We start from the raw sequence: 27831 nt of genomic DNA, 5'->3' as shown, positions 1-27831 counted from the left end.
CGATTCAATGTCATCACCACTACAGAAAATCAAGTAATCATCCACATACCGACAAAAAAACCTTAATAATACAATTACCTAAGGCGTCCTCCAAATGTTTGTCGATCTTGCTAAGATATAAATCACTAAGAATCAGAGCAACCTTAAAACCAATGCAAATTCCTGATTTCTGCGCATAAATGCCTTCTTTCCAACCTACCAGCGTCGACTTTAAATACTTGGAAAGGGAAAGGGCTGTAATCTTCCCCACATTATTCAATCTCGTCCTAGCCGCTCTTTCTCCAAGACTGTAGAGAATTGAAGGCATTGAGCACGCTATTTATGCCGACGATGTGACGCTCTGGACTACAAAAGGCTCCCTAGGACAGCAAGAGGAGGCGCTGCAAATGGCGCTAAATAGCATCGATAACTTCACCCGAGAGATTGGCCTTATGCTGGCCCCAGAAGAAACCGAGTTTGTTGTCATTCATGGGGGCAGACGGTCAAAGGCAAAAGACGAAAAGGCCAGCGTCCATCTCTCCATCGGTCGGTCACCAATCCTCAGGAAGCGTGTCATTCGCATACTCGGAATGTTCTTGGACGAGCAGTGCATATCCATAACATGGTTCAATCAAACAGTAAAGGCTACAAAACAGGTCATTCAAGTTCTTCGCAGGATCACCAAACATACAAGGGGCGTGAAAGAGAAAGAAATGAGGCACTTCGTGCAGGCATTTATATTTTAGAAGAACTTCTTGCTGGGCGAGTTGGTGCACGTCTGTGGTGGGTATCGTTGCAAATTCAATCAGACGGACGCAGGAAGGAAAGTTTACTCTGTCCTTTCTTTCCTGTGTTCATCCGATTGAATGCACAACGATACCCACCACAGGCATTTATACATTGTCGTATCCTGTATGGTGCCTTCTATCACCCCATCACCCAAACACAATTGCATACCCTGGAGCGCCTCAATAACGAGGCCGGAGAGTAATCACAGGGTTCCCAAGGTACACGCCCCTCCCTGCACTGAAAAGCTGTTGTGCATTGGGAGACATCACTGACCTCATGTCTATTTTGGAGGTGACGCAGGTCACTAGACTGCAGTCTACGCATGCAGGGAGAGCCACCCTGTCTAAAATTGGGCATGACGTATCTAACCTTCCTGTGCTACCGCACATATCTCCCCCTTGGGAGCACATACAAATTGCAGACCCCAAACCTCTGCTGAAGAACATGGGAAATGAACATTCGGCAAGGAGGCAGGCCCACGCCCGAAGCCACGAGAAATACACGCAGCAAATACGCAGTGGCAACCATCCTCATAGCACCTGTCAAGTAGTGTACAGTAAAGCCTCGGTGATATGAATCTCACGGGACCATCAAAAATATTCGTATGACCCGAAATTCATATCACCAAAAAACATGGAGAATTAGCATGCAACAATATAAAGCAGGCGTACGTTTTCATTTATTTTTCTTCAGGATGGCAGCAACATCATGAACAGCTCTGAATGATCGCCAGTGAAGTTTTTAGACGTAAGCAATCACACTTGTAGTCATAAATATACTGCGTGTGTGCGCGTGTGTAATCAATGAACCAGATGTGACACGTGACAGCTAGTAGCCCCTTCCAAATCTTAGTACGCTTTCTTGCATTACACCAGAGTACCACGGCGAAAGTGTGAGCGCATTGCATGTGATAAATGAAGGCCAGAAAACTTTACAAACGCTGTCCTTTGTTGTTATTATTTTCTTATCATGGTGGTGTTGGGGATGTCTTTTGGGAGTTCTAATCGCGAAGGCACACGAAGGCGCATTAGCGCCTCCAAGATTCGCGCGCATAATCTCGGAGGCTAAGACGACCTGCAGGTGGCCTATGCTGACAGACTGGCGGCGCGGCACGCTTGGGTTCCCGCGCCTGCACGTGATTGCCGCGTCTTCCGAGACAGCGTGGGCAGAACTTGCTCGTACCTGCGCGGCAGCGTACGTTTGTATCAAACGTCACGGGGTGAAATCGGTTCGCAACAGCCGTACTCCATTACATTGCAGGCTAATGGGCCTTGGCCGGGACCACACAAAAATTCGTATCACCCCGAAATTCGTATGAGCCGTGATCGTATCACCGAGGTTCTACTGTACATGGACGCCTCTAAAGGGCAACAAGAGCAGCTGTCGATGTTCGCTAGAGCCTGAGCCAACCTAGAGGCCACCGAAAAGGGAACCAAACTCCATCTAACGGGTCACGTCATTCACACAACTATGGTGGACTATATGCTATCCTCAATTTTGCCAAACATGCTGAGCGCAATGCTCAGAACTTACCAAGCGATAAGAAACTTAACTACAGAGTATTTACGGACTCCCAAGATGCCTTTCGCGCTTGTAAACACACTCGCACAACCACTCTTGCTGTTCAAAAACTGCGTTTCTATGTGCAGTGATTCCACTCCTGCGCCAGCTGCGCCAAAGTGCGCCAAATTGGATTTACTGCGCCATCCTGATACTGTCGACGAAAATTGCGCCAAACTGCGCCAAAGTGTCGGGTTTGAGAACGTCTGTCACCTACAATCGCACCGCCGGCGCGTCAAAACATGTGCAGCTTGATCTTGGGGTCACCATAGCCACAACCACGAATAAAGAATTAGTCCGTTGAATAAACAGCGCTTGCGCGTGTGTCCCGAGTAATCCACCATGCCATGCTGGGTGCCGACGCAGCTTCTGTTGTGCAAGTCGGCTCGAGTGAGAAGAAAAAAAAAGTTCTGCAGATCCCACGCGTTGTGGGAATCGGTATCATGCAAAGCAGTCAGCGAGTACTTCTATGCTGTATTTTATGGCTATGAGCCAAGCATTATGATGTGGATCGATGTGCTTTTGTAAGTGTAGTAGCTGTGTGCCCATCATGGGCTTACCAGGCACGTCGACAACACTGGCGTTTAAAGGGTAACTTATGGTGCGACGTAATGTCAGCCCTCACGTTAGAGTACATACGTCAGTATTATCGAAACTAAGTGCATTTTATGGTGCAGTTATGTGAATTTTATACGCAACTTTCGTTAATGTATTCCTGCGGGGTCGAGCAATGCTTCAATATAGCTTGCTGAATCGTAGGAACACAAATGTTGGAACCGCAGACGTTAATCTGATATGACGCCTGTATCGTAGGAGTACATATGTAGTGTTCAGTGCTTTCTTGTAAAATTAGATAGCCAACACCAATCACAATTCACGTTGCACCGACATTATGCCTGCATAGGCTGTCATAATGTAGTTCAGCGCAAAAAACTGGCAACAGACGAGCGAGAGGACAAGGACACAGCACATTCTTCCAACTAAAGTTTATTGGATTGGGACGCATGTATATATACACACAGGGAAAGCAAGAAAAGAAAAAACCAGGAAGTAAAAACCAAAAGGTGAAATCAAGAAAAGTGCCGATAAGTCACACACATGTGCCAACACCGCCCCCCTTCCCATGTCTCGCCAAAAACAAAAGCTCTTTGTCAGAAAAATGCAAGGAAGGCATGCTTACGCATGCGTCCCCAGACCGTTTGATTTCCTCAGCCTCGATGATTTCCCTCACCCTTTGGTCCCGACTGCATGGACCGCAGTGTTTTCAAAGAGGGGCCTACACTCGCAATCCCGCACGTGGATGCCGAGGTGCCCCGATACTGTCGTTTGGACGCTGTAATAGTGCTCACGGAGTCTCTCATTCAGACAACGTCCCGTCTGACCCAGTTGCTTTGCCAAACCAGTTTATAAAGACCTGAAGTGGCTCTGCGGTGGAATACCTGAATGCCAAGTAGAATGCTTGGGTTCAATTCCTGATGGGATCCTAATTTGTATTATTTCCACTCGTCGGGTCAACGCTGCCGATGTCGGTTTTTCTTAACGCTCTCGCATTTAAATTACCAATGTCTGTCCTCGCCGTTCCTGGATAGATATAAACTGTCAATAACCTGTGGCGCATACCTGTACATCGCGGGCCGAGGTAAACGGGTATGTGCCACACGCATCTAGAGGAAAGGGTTTGACAACGTACGCGACTGGATTTTCACGTAATTCATGTCATGACCCGGCAGTCATATTCATGAAATCCTCTTGCCCTCCCATGCCAGTTTTGGTCTACAACAAGTTAAGGAGGCGATCACGAGAGCACCCAGACATAGGCGGCTAGGTAGACAGACAGACAGAAAGAAAGAAAGAAAGAAATGCTCAAAGTGCCTAAGGTTTGCTAAGAAATGCTTCGCATTTAAAATTGGGGATGGGTGAAGCATGTAGGAACGGGTGCTTCAGCTCCACTAAAGTGAAACCTGTGGAGGGGCAAAGCATGCAGTGTGCGCCGGGTTTTCCCCCAGCAAAATCACTGCTAACGGGCAAGAGATTAGGCACAGAGACCCGCAGTCCGCTTTTAGTTAACGTGCACGCTGCGAATCTTTATTGTTCAACAATGAGGCTGCACACCAGACAGCTCGAGGACTCACAGACCGAGCCTCTGGATTGCCAGGTTCGAGCTGGGAGGAAGATGAGCGATTTGAAAGGATGACCACTTACAAAGAAATTACGCAGCATTATCGGCTCAGCAGGAAAATTTATCCTCCAGCACACGTGTCATTGAACAAAGGACAGGCGGTGGCGTGGCGCCTACTTCAGACACATACGTTCCCTAGTCCGGTAACGATGAACCACTGCACGCCGGAACTTTATTCGGACAAGTGTAAATTTTGCAATAACAGGGCAAACTTGAGCCACATGCTCTGGGCGTGCCCGGAGGCTCCCATGAGGGACGAATTCCCAGACGGGCATGGGTGAAAGGCCGCGCTCCTCAGCTCCGACTCACAATCACAAGCACGCTTAGTGCGGCAGGCCGAAGACGCTGCCAGGGTCCACGGGATCATGGCCGACGTCTAGGTTGGGTCCCCCCTTCTGAAAGTTGGAGGGGGATCTTTCTGCTAATTAAATAAAGTTCGTTCATCATCAACTACGCACAACAGAAATCTCCCACCTGCAATACATTGCAGGTTACGATCCAGTGCCTATATATACGTGGCGGCCTGTGAACGGTTGCACAGCGCGAGGAGTTGGTTTTTTCAATCAAGATTACCGCTAGGAGACGCTGCCTGCATCGGCATTGTCTCTCGCGGGCGAGGGCGCGTTCTCGTTCCTTGCGAGCTGCTAGTTCAGCGTTCATGGCAGAGAGAGCATTACCATAGTCAATGCGCGCCGTTCGCTCTCTCTCGCCACGCGGCGAGCGCTGAGGTGGTGGCGACCTCTCTTGCGCTCAAGCGCGAGAGGGCGCGAGAGAGGACACGATGATGCACGCCGACACGCCGAGACCCTAAGGTGCTTCACCCCTAAGTCGCAGTTCTCCCGCAGCAGCGAAGCAATGAATGCGATAGCAACATATTGGAATATAACGCGAAGAACGGAAAGCAGCTCGAGATTTCCAGCGCATCGCTCATGCGCAAAGAATGCACGAAATGAACACACACAGGACGAGTGCGAACTATCAGGTGTCGCAGCTCGACACTTCAAATGCACTGCTCAAACATAACGAAGGACGCACGAAACGAATGCACAGGTATACATAGGACGAGCGCGAACTAACAACTGTCACAGTTGTTACTTCTTTCTGTTTTAACAGCGCGCTGCTTTCGCAAACTCCGCTGCTGCAGCGAGCGAAGTGACCTTTGTACACTCTGTAACTTCAGGGCGGACATCGCGGTGAAAGCACAAGACATACAAACCACCCCCTCACAAGATAAGCGCGCGCGCAGGTGACCACGCGCTGTAGGGCAAAGTGCACCTCGCTGGCGAGGCAGGAGGCTCGCGCCTGATAGGGCTCGATTACGATAGTAAATGCACCGTGTGCCAGCCAGCCGTATTTGCGCATTTGAATCATTTGAATTCACTAACAGGCTGCAAGGGGCGGCTTACTGGGGTCTAGATGGCAATCTTATGTTTATGAAGCGTGAAAAACACAGGGACGAAGCAGAGATACACACAGGGCAAGCGCTTGTCCTTTGTGTATCTCTGCTATATCCCAATGTTTTTTTGTGTTTTTTTTCCGCGCTTCATAAGCATGAACCAATTCCAACTAGGTCAGATAGCTGCATTGGCAATTTTATGTTTTAGTGAAAATACCAGTGTCTAACATTTACAACTTCATTAGCAAGCAGTATGACACTTCGCGGCTGCTGTTAGAAGGTAAATCAATACTTGAGGTCCATGTACTTAAATTTAGGTGCACATCAAACAAACCTATGGAGGTGGTTGAAATTACAAGAGCCCTCCGCTACGGCGTCCTTCATAATCATTTCGTGGTTTTGGGACGTAAAACCCCAACAATTATAGAAGGTGAATCAATGTTTGAAGCTGGCCACGTTGTCGCCTGTAGCGCAACCGTAAAGAAGTCACTCTGGACGGGCTCATTCTACAGACATTTTCTATAAGCAAGGAACCCCTTGAGCTGGAAGTAACAATAAAGGAATGTCAGATGGCAGCGGTTCCATGCTCTTGCAAAAGCAGGGTAACGGTAAAAGTGAAAGCTCACGCTAGGCTCGCACTGTGGCATGGAGCAGTATGAAGTACCATGCCGCCGGTAACTTTCACTGTACTTTCCCAGATTGTGTAGCCTTCAGGTGTCCGCACACATGAAGTGAGAGCAAAACAACACTGTTCAAAGGGGAAAACAGCAGAAATCACGGTTAAAAGCAACGCTTTCAATCGTCCGTTTCTCTTTGCCGGAGCAACGTGAATCACGTGATCCAACCCTGCACATTACAAAGATCGCAGCGCCCGCGTCTCCAGTGGTGGACCTCGTGCCCAATAATTACCACTGTCATGATTTTTATTTCGCAAATATGTTATTCTGTGTTCACGAAACAGCAAATTGACAAAAGAATACCTAAATGAGATTATCAAAGAAAACAGTACACAGCAGCAAGCGATCACTGCGAGCTCCACTTCTTAGGTGATAGGGAAAGGCACCAATCGATGCAGTAATCTTGCTCGCTCCCCACAATGACATCACTTCTGTCTTCCATCTCCCTTTTCATTGATTCAAGCTTGTCTGCTTATAGCAATGTTTAAGTAAATATCAGGAGAAAAATCTCACAGCCATGCTGGGAAAGAAGATGACTTTTTTTAAGGGCTCGTTTTTCGTTGTTAGACACAATATTAATGAGAACAGACAATAATGCCAAGGAAAGTATAGGCGATGTTATTTGTAGTAATTAGGATATAAATGTGAAGAAAGTAAAGCGGACGAAAAGATAACTTGCCGCCCGCAGGGACCGAACCTGGGACCTTCGAATAACTCGTCCGATGCTCTACCCCTGAGCTACGGCGGCAGTCATCCCTCTGTCCACTTTATGGGGTATATATGTGCATTTAAACCTAGGAGTGTTAGTCATCGCCAATCGCAGCCATGGCGGCAAGTGTGGAACACTCTTTTTCTGCCTGTTGGCATCACGTAGCACGTGATCTTCTTTTTTTTTTTTTTTTACGAGCTGGCAGCTAACCAATAATCCCTCGCATACTACCTGAAGGCATCAAGTCTGCCAGAACGAGACCCTCACTATGAATGACTCCTAGGTTTAAATGCACATATATATACCCCATAAAGTGGACGGAGAGATGACCGCCGTTGTAGCTAAGTGGTAGAGCATGGGACGCGTTATTCGAAGGTCGCAGGTTCGGTCCCTGCCTGCGACAAGTTATCTTTTCATACACTTTACTTTCTTCATATTTATAGCCTAATTAATACAAATAACATCCCCTATACTTTCCTTGGCATTATTGTCTGTTAGTTCTCATTAATCTTCAAAATTGGCTAGCGCGAAAATCGACAAGGACTAAGAAGGAACACTGATGTACAGGACAGGCGCTACTCGCAACTAAGCTTTATTCAGAAACGTCTTCCTACTTATATACACAGCCCAGTGGCGCGCGCAGGCGCAATGCACATGACAGTCGACATGCTAATCAGGACCGGGATATCAAAACATATTTGCATTATAACCAAGTGTCTAAGAACAGTCTTTCCTTACTGCGCAGAACAACAGAAGTGTCATTGATACATTCACGGTCTTTCTTTTTAATGTGATAAGCCTCCATTAGTTCTCTCGCCAGCGCATTCCCACTTCTGCCCAGAATTCGAATGCTAGACAGCACTGGCTCACAGGCACAGGTCCTACAATGCGTAAGCTGATAAAAAGTCAAATTATTCTTAACAGAGCGCTCGTGTTCCCGTGCTCGATCGTTGACGCAACGACCAGTTTGTCCGATATAAATCGTGTGGGAATCGAGTGCGCCCTCCCCTTTGGCGCCTTGTTCCCCAGCTAGCACGCGTGTTGGCCCCGCGCGGCTCGAGCGCCGGGGACCGCCGCTAATCGGTGGTATGGTGACCACGGCGGCAGCGCCAGGCCTCTTTGTCTGGTGCGAGCCATGCGTCGGCCTCCCGGCGCGCGGGCACGCGTCTGGGCATGCCTCGACATGCTCACATGCTCACGCCACCAAGCTAGCTTACGTCACTGAGCAACGCCTGTCCTCATTGGCCGCCAGTGACAACCCCCTTCCCCGTTGAGCTCGCTTCTGTCTGGCGCGGGCTTGCCCGCGTGAGATGCTCCCAGGCTAGCATGAGAGGTTGACGCGCTGCTCTAGCAGGCGGCTTCTCGTTCGTGTGCTCGACTGCTGCCCTTTGTGTGATAGTCGTAGCGCCGCTGGCAAGCGTACTCGATCGGTCTTGCGGAGTTCCCTTTACGGCCTGCAAGCCCGTGACTGTCGTACTGTGCTGCATCTTGGGTTAATAAACCCGTGTTGTTTGTTGACATCCTGCCTCGAGTGCCTTTTCTGCGCCGTGCCGGAGTCGACGAACCCGGCCGTAGCATCTTTGTTCGCTACGGCAGTGGAGAACGTCGCGTCCCTTCACGGTCGCCTCGTAGGGTAAGCTTTGTGCTAAACCTATCTCCACAACCGCGCTAGCCAATTTTGAAGATTATGAACCAATTAGCCCAACAACGTATACTCTTAATTTCTCATTCATATTGTGTCTAACAACGAAAAACAAGCCCTTAAAAAGAGTCATCTTCTTTCCTTCATTCATAGCGAGGGTCTCGTTCTGGCAGACTTGATGCCTTCAGGTAGTATGCGAGGGATTATTGGTTAGCTGCCAGCTCGTAAAAAAAGAAAAAGATCACGCACTACGTGATGCCAACAGGCAGAAAAAGTGCTCCACACTCGCCGCCATGGCTGCGATCGGCGCTGACTAACACTCCTAGGTTTGAGTGCACATATATACCCCATAAAGTGGACGGAGAGATGACCGCCGCCGTAGCTCAGTGGTAGAGCATGGGACGCGTTATTCGAAGGTCGCAGGTTCGGTCCCTGCCGGCGGCAAGTTATTTTTTCGTCCACTTTACTTTCTTCACATTTATATCCTAATTACTATGAATAACATCCCCTATACTTTCCTTGGCATTATTGTCTGTTAGTTCTCATTAATATTGTGTCTGACAGCCATGCTAAACACTCGAATGATTTTTAATGTTCATTCATTTTGAGGATGAAAACAGCTTTATTGTCATCTGTCTGGCTTTTCCTGGCACCCACATTGTATGGCCCACAGGCTGCAGTAGAATCTTATAGCACGTTGATTTTATACACGAGGCAGAAATTCATCTGCACTATCTTTCAAAGACAGGCGGCTGGGCAGTAAAGGTGGGCAACATTGGGCACGGCAACTGCTACGTCAGAAGGCACGTTCAGGCGGGTGATTTGAATTGCACAAACCCCGTGCAGACCATTAAAACGGGATTTTCATTCAAAATAACCATTTCCTTGGCATGAAAAGCACTACGAGGTTTATGGAACGCTATTTCAACAATCACCGTATGCTTATTATTTGCCTTTAGTGTCCCTTAAGGCGGAAACTCATCTCAGACTGTCTCTATGATTGCTATTGCAGTAAAATGTCTGCATGCATTGCACGTAGGTTGCGATTTTACCAATCGGGAGCGAAACACTTCATGTCATGATTCATCAGAACATTGCTTCTGTCACCGAGAAAGCCGACATTTTCATTTGTTTTTGGGCAACAAGTGGAAATGGAAATCCTTGATTGTGTTTCTTGATATTAATCTGTATTAACTAGTGCATAACCATCTCGTCCCTGTTTTTTACAGCTTTAAGCATGGGCGCAAGCATTGTAACATGTTGTTTTACTCGTATATTGTTCTGTTAAATAATTATGCTTTCTTTGAATTCTAAACTTATTCGTTTACTCATTTGTTTTGCTCTGCTATAATGGTAACTGTTTATTGTAATAATTGAAACATGTTTGTAGTTTATTTCTCGCCCCTTTGTATCCGAGTTGTTTTGGGGATATTTCTAATATATATGTACATACAAGTATGAAGTTCATTGGAAAATGCAGTTGGAAAAGAAGATGACAAATGTGCAAAACACAACTGTACTAATGTTTCGACAGATAGCTGCAATGAGTGCTGCAGAAAAAAATTGGGACAGCTACGCACTAATGGCGCGAAGACTGAGGAAACAGTGGATCTGGTGGTGTTTCCCTCCTCCTCACCCTCATTTCCCTTTCCCACCCCTTGCTATACAAGGCTATCCAATGCTTTACTCCTTTCCCTCATCGTCACCTTTCCCACCCCCTTTTTGTACTGTAGTATACAAGGCTATGCTATTCTCTGCTAGTGGGCCTGGATAGCCGAGTGGTTACGATGCTCGTCTTCAGATTGTGTGTACGCGGGTTCGAATACCGCCTCGCCAAGAAATTTTTTTGCCCAGAATTTTTTTCTTTCTCTCTTTTTCTCTTTCTCTCTCTCTCTGTACTTGTTCTCTTGTCCATCAGAGATATTGCATCCCATGCCGGACAAATTGGCACATGTGTTCTGAGAGCGAAGCAGAAGATGAAGAAGAGGACAAAGAGAGCGTGTGCCAGTGCATGATGATGATAATTTCTGTTCACGACCGATGGAGTTTCTCCCAGCTTAGAGAGCTCCTCTGTTAAAAGGAGTGTAGCTCTTAAAAGAATAATTTTTTTGTTATCTTGTTGAGAACACTTAAATGTGGCTCTTACAAAAGATTATACAGTATGCCTTGCTTGGATTTCCCTTACCCACCACGGTGGTCTAGTTGTTATGGTACTTGACAGCTGAGCCGAAGGTCATGGGATCGAATCCTGGCCGCCGCGGCCGCATTTTGATGGAGGCAAAATGCCTGTGCTTAGGTTTAGGTGCATGTTAAAGGACCCCAGGTGGTCGAAATTTCTGGAGCCCTCCACTACGACCTCTCTCAATTGTATTGTGGTTTTGGGACATTACACCCTGACAGTTATTATTATTGAAAATCCCATAAGAAGGTTTCACTTCAGGTGAAACAATACGGCACTCATCTAAGTGCTTCGATACTCCAGTTTGGACAACAACTGTCTTTTGAATGCAGGCACCATTTGGCAAGAGCATCTTTGATGATGACACAGAAGATGACCTTTTTGCCACGTGTGTTGAGAGTTCTGATGTTACCTCCAGTCATGAGCACAGTGACGCAATCTTCGCAGCAGGTTTGTCCATTGTCTTTTGTAAGGTCATCATTATGCATGTATCTTGGAAATTCACACTTTTTATCATACGAGGACAGACTGAGTACACACAGAGCGCAGACTAACAACTGTTTTATTTCAAGACATTTTCTTCACATATATACCCAAAGGAAAGCATCGCAAAAACCCAAAGCAAGATAAAATATTCAAATGGGCATGCGCATGACAAGATTTAATTCGTTCCTATGAAGTGGATTTCTTTTGAAGAAAGATTAATGGATGGGTGTGCTGATACATTCGTTGGCATGTGTCTGTGTCATCATATAAGATTCGGTTATAACTCGTTCCATTTTATCGTGAACCTGTGACAAGATTGTGGTTTTCTCGAAAAGCGGCTCACGTTTACACTGCAAAACATGTGTTGCTAGATTTCCCGGATGCGTGATTGACAGTTATTTTGATGCTCTCTTAATCTTGTATTTAAACATCTTTCCGTCTGTCCGACGTATCTCCTACCGCGTGACAAGGGAATGTCGTAAACTACTTCCTTATTGCGTGCCACAAACTTTCTAACGTGGTTTATACCGCGATTGTTACTCTGGCTTCTTTCCTTGCAGCCGTTAACCCTTCGACACAACCCTATCAGTTTTTCCGGAGCCGAGAAAACCAGTTCGACATTCTGTGCATTTGCAATCTTTTTTAGCTTATGTGAGACTGATGTGGATATATGGCAGAACTATTAGTCTTGCTTTTTCAGTAGCGGATTCGTCACTTTTACCATTCTTTTTTCCGTTAATTGTCTAACAGCTTTTCAGCCACCGACGCAATCACACAATCAGGAAATTCACTGCACTTCAGCCTTTCCACCTGTATGTTGACGCTCTGCGCTATTTTATGAGGACAGGATTTCTGCACACTTTGCTTTAGACTAGAAAATGTTACTCCCCTTTTGATTAACTTTGAATGCGCAGAACTGTATCTCATGACGGCCTTTGTTCCTTTTGTTAAGTACATCCAACATGTATGATCACAATTTTGAAAAATCTGAACGTCTGGAAACTTTAAAGAAGGCTCAGTTGGCATTTCAAACATGAATTCTAGCAATAAGGTTAGCATTTGGGCTGGTTGGTTCATGATTAACTGTAGAAAACAGCGCTAAAAGACGGGACAAAGAAAGGACACAAACCACGGTGCTGACTAACAACCAAATGTGTTTTATTCTTCCAGGCCGCATGTATATGCGGACTGGAAGAATGGGTGGTTGTAGTACAGATGGGTGGTTGTCTATTTTCCCTTTCTTAACCCTTCCGCCACCTTGCGGGATTCCGCAGAACTGATTTTCAATATCTGCCTCGTAGACATCGATCTATAAGAACATCTGAAATTTTGGATGCTAAAAAGCTTCGGCTTCCAATTTTTCGGACTTCCTGCCCAAGTTTCAGGTTCCAAACAGCAACAATTAAGCCCCCACCTCTGCCACATCTTTCGTCTCCATGTTGGAACCAGTGTTTTCTTGAGTTATACATTTGCGACCGTACCAGAGCTTGAAAGGCAGCTTTGCCGCAATACCGGGGTGTGGTGAAGTGTATTGAAAATCTAGGAACTACTTCCAATCGGACGTTGTCTGTGTCTTGGCAAAGTTCGACCGTAACAGAGCTTGAAAGGCAGCTTTGCCGCAATACGAGAGTGTAATGAGGTGTAGCATATTGAAAAATCTAGGGATCACTTTCAATCGGACGTTGTCTGTGTCTTGGCAAAGTTCGACCGTAACGGAGCTTGAAAGGCAGCTTTGCCGCAATACGAGAGTGTAATGAGGTGTAGCATATTGAAAATAGGGATCACTTTCAATCGGACGTTGTCTGTGTCTTGGCAAAGTTCGACCGTAACAGAGCTTGAAAGGCAGCTTTGCCGCAATACCGGGGTGTGATGAGGTGAAGTATATTGAAAATCTAGGAACCACTTTCAATCGGACGTTGTCTGTGTCTTGGCAAAGTTCGACCGTAACGGAGCTTGAAAGGCAGCTTTGCCGCAATACGAGAGTGTAATGAGGTGTAGCATATTGAAAAATCTAGGGATCACTTTCAATCGGACGTTGTCTGTGTCTTGGCAAAGTTCGACCGTAACGGAGCTTGAAAGGCAGCTTTGCCGCAATACCGGGGTGTGATGAGGTGAAGTATATTGAAAATCTAGGAACCACTTCCAATCGGACGTTGTCTGTCTTGGCAAAGTTCGACCGTAACAGAGCTTGAAAGGCAGCTTTGCCGCAATACGAGAGTGTAATGAGGTGTAGCATATTGAAAAATCTAGGGATCACTTTCAATCGGACGTTGTCTGTGTCTTGCAAAGTTCGACCGTAACGGAGCTTGAAAGGCAGCTTTGCCGCAATACTGAGGTGTGATGAGGTGAAGCATATCAAAAATCTAGGGACCACTTTCAATCTGACGACTGTGTATAGGCAAAGTTCGACCGTAACGGAGCTTGAAAGGCAGCTTTGCCGCAATACGAGAATGTAATGAGGTGAAGCATATTGAAAATCTGAAGGGGTCACCTTCAATCGGACGTTGACTGTGTTTGTTTTTGGGAAGTTCGAATAGTTCGAATAGTGTAAAATTCTAGTGCGAATCGAATCGAATAGCAAACTCTATTAGAAAAATATTCGAACTTTCGAATATTCCCACACCCCTACTTATAATATAGCAAAGCACGAAGCCACAGACTTCACTCCTTTCTACCTGCTCTACGCTCGATCTCCGCGCAGTTGTCTCGATACAATACTCCCATTTGAACTTCATATGGACAACTCAGTTGCCCAAACAATGTGCCTTGCTGGAGAAGCCTGCCAAGTTGCTCGTCTGTGCACACTGGCATCGCAAGACCGATCCAAGCAGCGGTATGATCGATGCCGCGACGACGGTTCATTCGAAAAGGGTGACTTTGTGTGGTTGTGGACCCCCCAACGCAAACGTGGTTTATGCCAGAAATTTTTATCCCAGTATGCTGGCCCATTCGTTGTCGTAGATCGCTTGAGTGACCTACGTGGTGGTACGTTTGACGTCAGCTGGTCATCGGTCTAGTCGGACCCAGTTGGCGCATGTTGCTCGCCTCAAGAAGTTCCATCCCGCGCTTCGCCAGTGATTCTGACTCACCCAGCGGGCTTCGTCTGTGAACCGGGGAGTGCTACGGTATGAGCCGGGTCATGGTATGAGCCACGAGAGAAGAAGAAGGGTTCAGCTGGTTCGACCTACGGACGCCATCACCACCTATCATTGCCAGACATCATCTGTAAATAAACGCAGTTAACCTCAATCGAACCATAACAATATTCATCTTTCTTCATCACCATGAACCTTGCGGTCTTGTTCGTTAGCAGCAGCTTCAAGTTGGCGTGTGTGAGATAGTTGACTGTTTCTTTAACAGCACATCCTCAATTTTTTGGTTGACGTGTGAAACGTGTGAAAGACTTGGCCTCAACAAGCTAAGAACGAAGGTAAAAGGAAGTAATCAACTCACCCTAAACCCGTTTTTCAACATTAAGATGCATAAAGAAAACCGCCCCGTTCGAATGATCGTCGAGGACAAAGGAACATGGCAACGATGTGTAGCTGTGTACCTAAAAACGCATCTTTCTGTTCTGCCAATAGAAGACCCATGCATGCTATGTGGATCCAAGGAAGTGATCGAATTCATCAAGAAAAGTGAGCCAATTATGTGTTTTTCTATTGACGTTAAACATATGTTTTACAATATACCACAACCAGCAGCTATCCAAGCCGTTGAAGAGTGCATAGAGTCGTTTGGTGGAAAGGCTTTTGAAAAAGAATGTGGAACCAGTGTGCACGGTGTTATTGAACTTCTAAAACTCTCTCTGCAATCACTGTTTGTTGAATACGAAGATGGTGTGCACGCGGAGCGAGACGGAATCTTTATCGGCTCATGCTTAGCTCCTTTGCTGTGCAATCTTTTTATGGCAAAGGGAGACCGACTTTTAATGCCGTCTTTGAATGAGATGCATGTGAAAGCTTGCTTTAGATACGTGGATGACTTCCTGCTTTGCGTACCATACAAAAGAGCGGATTCTGTTAACGTGGAAAAAACCTTGCATAAGTTCACACAGGTTTTTCCAGGGCTAGAATTCACGTTTGAAATGCCAACCGAGTCTTCCTTAAAGTTTCTAGACGTTCAGATTTTTCTAAATTCTGATCATCACCCCCGCCACGGTGGTCTAGTGGCTATGGCGCTCGACCGCTGACCCGAAGGTCGCGGGATCGAATCCTGGCCGCCGCGGCTGCATTTTCGATGGAGGCGAAAATGTTTGAGGCCCGTGTACTTAGATTTAGGTGCACGTTAAAGAACCCCAGGATGTCGAAATTTCCGGAGCCCTCCACTACGCAGTCTCTCATAATCATATCGTGGTTTTGGGACGTTAAAGCCCAGATATTATTATTAAATCGTGATCATACATGTTGGATGTACTTAACAAAAGGAACGAAGGCCATCATGAGATACAGTTCTGTGTATTCAAAGTTAATCAAAAGGGGAGTAGCATTTTCTAGTCTAAAGCAAAGTGTGCAGAAATCCTGTCCTCATAAAATAGCGCAGAGCATCAACATACAGGTGGAAAGGCCGAAGTGCAGTGAATTTCTTGATTGTGTGATTGCGTCGGTGGCTGAAAAGCTGTTAGACAATTAACGGAAAAAAGAATGGTAAAAGTGACGAATCCGCTACTGAAAAAGCAAGACCAATAGTTCTGCCATATAGCCACACCAATCTCACATAAGCTAAAAAAGATTGCAAATGCACAGAATGTCGAACTGGTTTTCTCGGCTCCGGAAAAACTGATAGGGTTGTGTCGAAGGGTTAACGGCTGCAAGGAAAGAAGCCAGAGTAACAATCGCGGTATAAACCACGTTAGAAAGTTTGTGGCACGCAATAAGGAAGTAGTTTACGACATTCCCTTGTCACGCGGTAGGAGATACGTCGGACAGACGGAAAGATGTTTAAATACAAGATTAAGAGAGCATCGAAATAACTGTCAACTAATCACGCATCCGGGAAATCTAGCAACACATGTTTCGCAGTGTAAATGTGAGCCGCTTTTCGAGAAAACCACAATCTTGTCACAGGTTCACGATAAAATGGAACGAGTTATAACCGAATCTTATATGATGACACAGACACATGCCAATGAATGTATCAGCACACCCATCCATTAATCTTTCTTCAAAAGAAATCCACTTCATAGGAACAAATTAAATCTTGTCAGCTTGTCATGTGTGTATTCAGTCCGTCCTCGTACTTCACCACCAACTAGCCCCTGTAGCTGCTCTTACTATGCGCGTAATTACTTAGATACCTTTGAATACCTTTAGACCCAGTGCAATATGACATCACTGGTGTTCTAATGCATTGGGTTGCATCATAGTGAGCTAATAGGGTTAGCGTTCGTAGGCTATCTTGGCAATAAAGTAACGATGCATTCAAATTTTTTCATCAGTTTAATTTTACGAACTACAGTAGAATCTCTGTTGACACAAATCTCAAGGGGGGGTCGTATCACCCGAAATTTCATATCACCAAAAAACTTGCAGCATTCATTCTCAAACCATGATCTACACACAGAATATTTATTTCCATAGAAAGAACTCGGTGAAGGTAAAAAACTTCGAGGCACTGCCTCCCTTATATCTCCCTTATAGAACTCCCTTATATCTCTCTGGGTCTTTGTTTTTTTCATGAGGTCGGCCAGCAGATGAATTGGGCTGATGTGTTTTCACGAACAGGCAGCACAGCTGGCTCTTGGCACGCCACAAAAGCGCATGTCACAGCTTTGCTAAAGGCCAATTGAAAACTAAGTGCCAAAGTCTGCTCCTCCATAGTCATCAGCGAACAACAGGAGCACCGAAATGCTTCATGACTTTTTACGACTTTATTGCCTTTAATCTGCCGCTCCGTTAGCTACATACCTTTGGAGCTTTGTAGTCACTATTTATGATATAGTGACTGCGGTTTTATATGCAGTGGTTGCGGCAAATGGTAGTTCATCAATCCGTGTGTGCTGCCTGCACACATGCCTTCAGAACTGCGGCGTTGCTATCCATCTACCACAATTTTATCGGCAACGGTTGCTGCAAGCAGCATCACTTTGACTCTGTGAGCGCTGGATACTAGCATGCTTTCGGAGTTTTTTCGTTGCCATTCATGATTGCATCAGTAGAACCCATGGGTGAATCCACAGCAGTTGTGGCAAACAATAACCTCAATTTTGACGACGTTTGCGCTGGCCATGCTCGTACTTCCAGAGCTCCCGGAGCATGCTGCTGTCAGTCATCCCTCAACGGTTTCAGTACCCAAATTTGTATCGGCCATCACAATGTGGAAAAGTATTCGGTACATCCGAATTTTGGCCCTTTGTACACAACACTATTCGGCTAGGTAACATATCAGCTGGCTTTGTATCACCGAGAAGGTGATTCTGCTATAGTTAAACATACCAGATATCATATCCTAATCAGGGTCACAATAATTGAAGCTTACTGGTTTCTCCTAACTTAGTCTTGTTTGACATTGATCATCTGCAAAATCAAAAGTTATCTCTACTAGAAAAACAAAAACAAAAAAGAAACAAGAAACCCTTGTAATGGCTCCTGACAAATAGCAGTGTTTAACAGGGAATTCACAGATAAACTAAAGCAGGCTTGTTATTAGCAAGGTTCTTAAGCTCTAATTGAACAGAAAAACAGAAGCCAGTTTGGTTGTTCTCTGTGTGCCATTAAGCTAGAACACTATTGGTCATAATCATCTCACAGCTGCAATTTTTGTTTCGACCAAAAATATTCTAAGCCAGACTTGATTACTGGTCTGCCATTGGTTGCAAGAAACTCCATTAAAGGCACTGATATGAGTCAACATGTTGGCATGTGGACTCAAGTGACAATGATGGCAGGACTTAATGCTTCTGCGCCATCATGGCTGTGTGTATTTGGACATGCAGAACATGCAGCTTAAGAAGTCACAGGCTTCTGTTTCATTTCCAGGTGACACTGTGCCTCACTGGAGTGAAGATTGTCTGCCAAAAAATAGTGCAGCAAGTTGGGTGAGGAATGTTTTTGAAAATCCCGTCATTGACTTCTCACATAAATTTTTGTCGTGTGTATAAGAAAGAAATGCTTGCACTTGGTAGCAATTACAGAGAGCTGAGCTAGTTGGTAAGTATTCATTCTAAAAAGACGGGGCGTGCAAACACGGACACAAGAAAGAAGTCAGGACACCACAAACGCTGACTAACAACTGAAGAGACTCACAACGGCGGAAAAGAAAGAAGGCACGAAAACTTATCTTAGCATGCCCATGCAATAGGCGAACCTATCAATCTGGCATGCGTGGGGGTCTACGTGGAAGCTAACTGTTAAGGCATTTGATTTCATCTTTATGCTACTTAATTGACGGTTGGCTCACGCAAGCGCTACCACTAGTCTCGATATGCCATGCCTCAATCATCAGCCGCATTTCTTCAATTTTATGCCGGTACAACACTGCACATTCATCGAATTTTGGCATGTACAGTGATTCCAATCCTGCGCCAACTGCGCCAAAGTGCGCCAAATTGTATTTACTGCGCCATCCTGATAATATCGACGAAATTTGCGCCAAACTGCGCCAAAGTCTCGGGTTTGGGGGCGTCTATCACCGGCAATTGCACCGCCGGCGCGTCAGAACATGTGCAGCTCGATCTTGGGGCTGCCAATAAAGTCGCAATCATGGACCAAGAATTATTCCGCTGAATAAGTAGCGCTCGCGCGTGCGTTCCGAGTAAGCCACGAAACCATGCACGGTGCCGACGCAGCTTCTGTTCTGCAAGTCGGCTCGACAGCAAAACGCGCTCTCCGCAAAGTACGACGGCGATTCATCGGCGGACGTCGTCTGTTCCAGAAACGCTGCTGATAGCTCGTTTCAAGCGTCGCATGGCACGTAAGGAAAGCAGTGTTCAGTCATAACTACATGAGTGCCGCTAAAATGTCTGTCACTTGTTTCCGGACATCGCGGAATGAAATCTGGGATCGCTCGCAGTAGATATATGGGACAATATCGAATTTACCTTGCTTCGCGTTTATGGAAGAGCACGCGAACGGTGGAAACGCGTTGACACTTTTCCTCAGATATACTTTATCCATGGATCTTCATCCAGAACAGCTTTTTCGTAATTCCTTCCGCCAGCACGCGTCCGAGTTTGTAATCACTCTGCGGTAAATACCCCCTAAAAGGCCCTGGCCTTTCGAGCTCACGTGCTAGGGTTCCAATTCGAATTTTTTGCTTGCTTTTTTAAAAATGTCATCTCATTAATGAAATCATATCTCCTGGTCGGAGCAGCCGCAAATGCGCAGCTGTCAGTAGCGGGCCCGTCGCTGACGGCCGACAGTGAAGCGGCTACGCCATGTTACACGTCCGCCCCTCGCTTTCGGGGGTCAATAGCTAACGGTTAAAAAAACTCAGTTTCGCTTCAGAGCGAAGCAATGAATGCGATACCAAAAAATTGTATTGTGAAACGAAGTAAGGCTAGCAGCTAACTCTTTTGGATCCGATCTCGCGAACTCAACAAAACGCTGGTTTAACCGAATATGGCCCCTCCAGGAACCGAAGCGTTTTCTTGCTCTGAGTTCTCTAAACGAGAAGTAAGCGTTGAGAGCACAGCAAGTTTACTAGCCGTCCCCTGATGCCTCGAGATAGCGCGCGCGCAAGCGACTGCGCCCTTCGAACGATGCCCCCCCCCCCTTCGGCTCCCCTGGCGTCTCTTCATGCTCCTTAAGAAAGACGGGCGGGGCGTTTCCTCTCTGTTTGATGAGCAATCGACGGCAGGCCCGCACGCGGGAAGATGTTATCTCACGCGCTGTCCGTGCGGCGGAGACAGACGGCCGGCTAGTTTAATCTCCGCTTCAGCCGCGTTCGTCGCCAGCGCTCGCGAGTTTTTACCCGCGGCTAGAATGCGCGTGGTGATGTTATTAATTTGGACTTTATACGGAAAATTACGGCAACGGCGACGGCAAAAATCCGCCGAGAGTGTCCATATAATTGCTATCGCAAGGGTCAATGTACGGGGCAGATTTTGCGCCCCCCCCTCTTAGGTGATTGGGGGGGGCGCCCCCCCTGCCCCCCCTGTGCGAACGCCTATGCTCCTGAGTTGATTTTTTCTATGAGATTTGCAATGAATCGAAATATGTCTAGCCTTCATAAGAGCCCCATAATAATACCCAGGTGCTTGAATGTTAATGCAATATGCTTCTGTATTGCACCCCAGGATGTAAAATTCGCTGCTCCAAAGTGCTCCCAGATGCAAAATTATCTGCTCCAAAGTGCTCCAAGATGAAAATATTGCTGCTCCAAAGTGCTCCAAAACGGAAATACTGCTGCTCCGAAAATTGCTCCAAATCAGAAGTCCTCGGTAGCATCACTGCATGTAGTTACACTCTCGACAATGTAAACATAGATTAGAAGGTGAGCCTCCGGTTAGCGATCTCTTATCTTCCAATAACCTCTAGTTAATGCAGCGGCCCGTCTGTCCTACGTAGAAGCGGCCGCAGCTGAAAGGGACCTTATACACCACTCTTGCACGGCAATCAGTGAATTTGTTGGTGTGTTTTACTAAACAAATATCGGTCCGCTTCTTGTCTTTTACTCACTCATTCTTCCTCTACACGGCAGCACAAATCTTACCTAGCTTATTGGCAGCCGTGAAAACGACATTAACGCCGTATATACTTCCTACTTTCTTTAACCTGTGAGATACGCAATGAATGTACGGTATACCTACGACACGTTTCTTTTTATCGCTTTCTGCAACCATGCTCGGACTTAACACAATGGACTTCCTTAAACGTTCAGCAACAGTGGTCACCGCATCACGACGATAACCTACATCTAAAAGGCACGTAACGTATGCGTTAAAGCTATCTTTCATTTTGTGCTCACACTACTTCGCGAGGGCTGACTTGAGGCAAGACATGGCGATACCGTTTTTTAGAAGCTTCAAGTGCTTCTACGAAAAATTTAACAGCGGTTTCGAAGATCTAGGAGAATACTGCCAGCACATGTGGTTCTTCTGAAACGTTAAGGTGGCGGCTCCACTCCAGTGGCAAGCGCTCGATATTTTAGTCATTGTTTACTGGTGCACTGTGCTTGCTCTGCTCAATGGATGAATATGAGTTGTATTGCATTAGAAAGTTTACGTTCTCCACTTTCTAATGACAGCTAGTAGTGTCGCCTAGTCTGGAGCGTTATTTCATGGCAATGAAAACAGTGTGAGCAATAAACAGCGTTTTTGCCGTACAAGCCTCTGTTGTACTGCCAATGCGCCAAAACTGTTCAACATAACGAAATGAAATATGCTGAGCCTTTTAATGAAGCATTATGCAGGGGTGAGACAGCTGCGCATATTGCGCATTTTTGACACGATTCCGTTTTCTTGCGCCAAGCTGCTCCAAAAGCATAAAAATTGCAAAAATTGCGCCGAACTGCACCGAAACGGCCCCACAATCAAGAATTTTCAAGCCCGCGTCACTTTCAGCGTGGGAAAACGTAACTTTAGAAGCAGCGCCAGGGATACGTTCGCAGAACACGTTAACGCGCCCAAGCGTGTCCTTCTACGCGCCTTTGTAATAGAGGCTTCCATAGTGCTGTGATAATCGCCTCTGAGCGGTTGTAAATATGTGTAGTGTCCGAGCGGTAACGACGTAGTGTCCGAGGGGTAAGGTTTCTCGGCGCTCGCGACGCATTTTTGAAGGCGGTCCCTCACGAGGTGGCAGCGAACGGTGGCGCACAGGGGCGTAGCCAGAAATTTTTTTCGGGGGGGTGGGTTCAACCATACTTTATGTATGTTCGTGCGTGCGTTTGTATGTGTGCGTGTATATACACGCAAGCAAAACTGAAAAATTTCAGGGGGGGTTTTGAATTCCCCCCCCCCCTGGCTACGCCCCTGGTGGCGCAGCGCGCTTTTGTTATCACCTATTAAAAGCGTGCCGTACACTTCACGCTACGCCACCCGCGCAGCCGAGCAGATAGCTGAAGGCGCTTTATTTTAGGCAGTTTTCGAATAGCGTACGCTAAGTTAGCGTTAGCGTTTGCAGCCCGTTATTTCCGTCACTTAACGGGAGCCCGCAAGCGGTTAGCGTACGACGCATGCGCAGTTGTGCGAAAAGCCAACGCAAAGCTTTGCGTACGCTATTCGAAAGCTTCCTGAGGGTTTCAGGGAGGGCAAATATTAATCGCAGTGCCCCTCCTTCCGATTAAGTCAAAGTATGGGCGGTATCGACTTTGCCCCCCCCCCCCCTCGTGCGCACGCCTATGGGGGTGGTCATACTGGCGCGTTCGTCGGTGGCCATACCGCTTTTGTTCTTTCCTGATGTTACGCGCGAAGGCGTCGCCGCAATCGCGTGCTAGTCGGAATCATTCATTCACCGTTCAAAGACGTACTGCTATGTGACTATACAATTCTTGTGCAATCAGTTTTTATTGCGATAGCAATTATATGGACAGTCTCGAGGGGTTCTTGTCGTCGCCGTCATGTCCTTCCGGTATGAAGTCCAAATTGATAAGATCCCCCCGCGAATTGTATGTCCTACAGCGGGTAAAAGCACGCGAGCAGAGGTGACGTATGCGGCCGAAGCAAATGAGCCGGCCCATTGCCGTCGCTCGCAGGCTGCATGCGATAACATCACCCCGCTCGGAAGGCCTGCCGTCGAAGCAGACAGGAAACGCCCCGCCCGTTTTTAACAAGCCTTAAAAGACATGAAGACGCGAGGGGGGGGGGAGTGTCGCGCGAGGAGCAACTTTGAACTTTGCACGGTCGCGATCACTGGCGCGCGCTATCTCGAAAGCCATCACAGCGGGGCGGGCGGCTCGTATACGCTTCTACGTGCTGCGCTCTCAAAGCGAAGTGACTATGCGGAGAACATGGCTCCCTGGAGCGGCCGTATTTTCTTACACCATCGTTTTATAGTTATGCGAGATCGGATACAAAACAGTTAGCTGCCAGCCTTACTTCGTGTAACACTACAATTTGTTGCTATCGCATTCATTGCTTCGCCCTTGCGGTGAAACTGTGACTTTTTTTTATTATTTGAGAAGTGTGATGTTTTTTCTTTTCTTATTTTCAAATGTAAAGTGAACCTACTTGGAAAAACTTTTTTTTTATCTATTTCATATGTTGTTACCAGGGTTATATAAATTGCGGGGTTTGTAAAAAGGTAGTGTAGTTCATACCTGGCAATAATCTGTTAAAAAAGCTTTCTCCAAAGGCTCTTTGAATGTTATGTGTATTCTAAGCCGATTAAAATATGTGCTTGTTCCTCCAAGTTACTACAAATTTGTTTTTTCAAGCTCCAAAAACGACATAATAAATGCCGCTAACTGCTCCCAAACAAGGTTCTCCTGCTCCTAAATTGAAATTTTGCTGCTCCCAAAACTGCTCCCGAATCGATTTCAGCCGTCTCACCCCTGATTATGCAAGGTTTTTATGAAGAGATATTGCCAGTAAAACAATTAGAAATTGATGCAGGCTCCAATAAACATGGGCAAAACAATTAATGTTTAATGAGTAAACAACTTTTTTTCTGTTCTGTGTAGAATAACAATATTGAATGGGTTTCCAGGCTACAATGTACTTTATGTCTACGTGAAGTTCTTTTGTGTTCTGATAAACAGTTCATGAATTATTACTACTTCAATTTGGCAATTTATGGCTCTACTTGGTCAGGCATATTACCGACGAAGGGATGAAACTATCCAAGCTGAAAGTCTGAAATCTTCAATATTCAAGCAGCAAGCCTTTCTCTAGGTTTCTAGGTCTCTAGGTAAGAGAAAATTGTAAGTAAATGAGAAAATTTGTAGGACTGCAGTGAATTCAGCTCCTTTTTCTGCTTGCCAGGTTCGTGCAAATTTACATTTTTCTTTTACAGGCTAATTCACAAGTATTGCACATTAGCAGGACAATGTAGTGTCTTGTAATTACCAGTACTCACTAACTTTACGAAGCAGTGCTTGAAGCAAAAGATTTTCAGGAAATAATAAATCTCGCAAACACTTTTTGGTGATGGCGCCATCTGTGAAAAAAATATAAAGTTGTTTCGCATCAGTTCCTACATTCGTCAAAAGTGTGCACCTCTAAACATTGCTAAGCTGCCAAAACACGGATGGGTTATTTCTCCAGACTTCAGTATTTAGCCCAGTGACGAAATCTAGTCACCCCGTCTTCAGTGCACAATGTAATCCCATGGGGCTGCTGAAAAAAAAAAAAGAAAGAAAGAAAGAGAGGGACAGAGAGAAAGAAAGAAGAGAATAAAGTGTGTTGCACTGTACATCATGAATGCATAGCCAGGTTAAGCTATTTGCCGAGGATTCCAGGAATTGCTTGGTTGCTCGCCTTTGTACTTAGGTGGCTGTAGAAGTGTTTTTTAAGTACACAAAGAACTTGACCTTGTCTCCTCATATTTTTTTAGGCTCTTATGTCAACGCCTAGAAACCTGCTTTCCGGAAACCACGCGGTGAGGTGGCGAGTGCTTGGCAGTGTATGTGTGTCTGACTATTTCACGTCACGCCGGTTGAGCGGTAGGATTAGCAGCCAAACAATTGAAACTTTGCAAAATAGTGAGCGCCCCCTGGCGTACACTGTGCAAACACCTGTAAGTTGGCTTTCCAGCTTACAGTTGGCTTTCCAGCAAAAAAATTTTGCTACAAAGCTCTTTGTTCCCTGACTGCTTTTCTCCCTCTAAGCGTGTGCACCCCTCCACATTCCAGCGTGGGCTCAGCACCAGTCATGGGCACGTTACTAGTAAAAAGTAACAGTGTTACAGTTACAGTTACCTAAGCCAAAAAAGTAACTCTGTTACAGTTACAGTTACAGAGTTTCCGAAAGTAACTTGTTACAGTTACAGTTACTGTGCAAAAGTAACGTTGTTACTTTTCCGTTACTGTATAAAATAATAGATCACAAATCAAATTATAGAATTTATTTAATAAGGGTTGCACGTCGTAAAACCCTAGACGAAGGAAACATAAAAGGGGGCCCAACACCAGCAATCACTTTGAACGCCTCTTACTTGAAGTGGAAAACGTGGTTGATGTACTGGAACGGCGGCAGTATATCCTAAGACGTTTATTAACTATACCCAGAAGCGCATGCGAAGAGCAGCGGGGAGTGCATCACGAGTGGTTACGACGTCCATTGTGTCTGCTCCATATGTTTAAGGTGTGTCAGACTCTGTTCGGAGAGCTTCCGGTCCGCTGGGCATACAAACCGTTTTTAAGTCCCGTTATTATACCTTGGAACATGACAACGTGTGTTCACGAAATCCTAAGACTGCACACCTGCGGATGATCATGGCGGTATCTAAAAGTGCGATGCGGGGATCGGCAAAACGGGCAGGAAATGATCAACGAGGCCTAAAGAACTCAAGCGGAATGCCGCTAAAGCAACCCATGCAACGCGTTCTAAGACCGAGCTTGTTGAGCACTGCTGGATGACAGGTCATATCTTTGACCTAAACAATGCGACGACGCCGGTTTGTGAACGAAGGTGGGGGAAAAGCTACTCCCGGAATCGTGGTTCATTCGCCGCGGCTTGCAAAAACAGCCGCGACCCCCCACTGGACATTTACAAGGACATGTGTGACTCGAGGTCATTTTTTTTTCTTTTTTAGGATGCCACCTGCGTTGCGGGTGAAACGTCTGTCATTTTGTTAATAATTGTTGCATTAAGTCGGAGTAAACATTTTACAACCAGTTACAAAGAAGTTTTAAAATATCGCTTCGCTAGTTCACGGAATTTCTGGCCTTAGCCGTTTCGCGTTCTGCTGTTTTCTAGCCACCTGTCAAACACGATTAGCTCGGAGCCTCAGACGAGGGAGACTATACACCTTTTCAAATTCTCACGCCAGGGAGGCGCCATATTGAAATGCGCGCCGTCTAACGTGCAAGATTGGCGAAATCGCCATCTTGGGCTGCGCATACTCGAACCGGCGCGTTATCTATTGGTGTGAGGTCCCTGCTAAAGCCTGTGTTTGCTGATTTTTCGTTTCTTTAAGCTGTTTTGTTTGGTATCGTCGCTGCCATTGACTTATTCGTCGCTGTCTGAACCGTTCAGCGACGCGCATTCGCCCGTGCGACGCAAGAATTAGCTCCGCGTCAGCGAACGGCAGTGCTTCGTCGTCGGTACCAGTAGCAGCCAGCGTAGTACCAGGTCGATCACGGCGTGAAGTGTTAATAATCGGTAACTAGAGCGTTCTTGCAGCTGTCTACCGCTTTCCTTTATTGGCGTACTAAATGTCTACGGATTATCCATCAGTTTCAAACCTCTGCGCATACTCGTTCGCGGCGCGTAAGTTTGTCAGCTGTAAACTGTAAACACCGCACAATCCTTCTTCACAGATACAGTTGACCTACATTCACACCGACGACGTCGAAGACTAGGTCGAGGAGACCTGTGAGTGGCCAGAAAAACCGCGAGCGAACATTGTTTATATCTCGTTGAGGCGAATGCGTGGGGTCTTCGCCAGGTGTGCAACTACGAGGCACTGGAGTCGCGCAGCTACGTGCAGTTTGACTGTGTGGGTCAGTCGCTGGCGCACAGTGCGAAGGAAAAAGTCGTGCTGGTGAAGGGGAATGTGACACCGTCGCAAGCCGTCAACAGTAGGCCCCATCGCGCGTGGGTTTCCGCGAGGCCGTCCGCTTAAGTACGGCGCGCGCAGGCTGCACATGCGTAACCGGGCAAGGCGAAGTTTGCAGCCGTGTCGGCCGCTGTGTTATGGACGATATGAAGTGTGAATCCGCAACATTCTCACGAGTAGGTGAGTCATCAGTGGCTTGCGTACCTTTCTTTCCTATCTAGGATGCTGCTTGGGAACGTTGTTCTCGTCGTTTTTCTTGCCGCCAACGAAATACCGGGAACAGAGGCGTGACCAGGGCGACACGCGCAAGTTCTTACTATTTAGTGAAGCCGCCCACTGCTGCCGCAATTTAGGCGACGAAGGAAAACGATGCAGCGCGAACATGCCACGCTTGCACTCATCGCGTGGCGTACATGCGCTGCGGACACACGGTTGTACCTTAAATATTTCTCTTCCGCTGCTTGTTCGTTTACCCGTACACGACACAATGATGACCAGATGACTTGCTATGCGAATGCAGTAAATTTTCTGCCGTGGTAGTCACTTCGTATCGGACACAGGCGCATAACACAGTCACACAAACGCGTACCGAAGCAACACACACACAGTACTGGCGCAGCCCAAAGCACGGAAGTTTTT

At 46.5% G+C, this 27831-nt stretch overlaps 1 protein-coding gene across 1 annotated transcript in view; it reads left to right on the top strand.

The window, feature by feature from the left end:
- The window catches only part of LOC119379533 (WASH complex subunit 2), a gene marked incomplete at its 5' end in the record, with an annotated part of 624148 nt that overhangs the window by 497418 nt on the left and 98899 nt on the right, over positions 1-27831 (top strand). The window contains 2 exon segments of the mRNA XM_037648828.2: positions 11443-11560; positions 18574-18632. Of these exon segments, the coding sequence (XP_037504756.1) occupies positions 11443-11560; positions 18574-18632 (177 nt within the window).

This window comes from Rhipicephalus sanguineus, chromosome 1 (assembly GCF_013339695.2).
Source record: "Rhipicephalus sanguineus isolate Rsan-2018 chromosome 1, BIME_Rsan_1.4, whole genome shotgun sequence".
NCBI classification, from domain to species: domain Eukaryota; kingdom Metazoa; phylum Arthropoda; class Arachnida; order Ixodida; family Ixodidae; genus Rhipicephalus; species Rhipicephalus sanguineus.
This window is presented reverse-complemented; position numbering and strand designations above follow the sequence as displayed.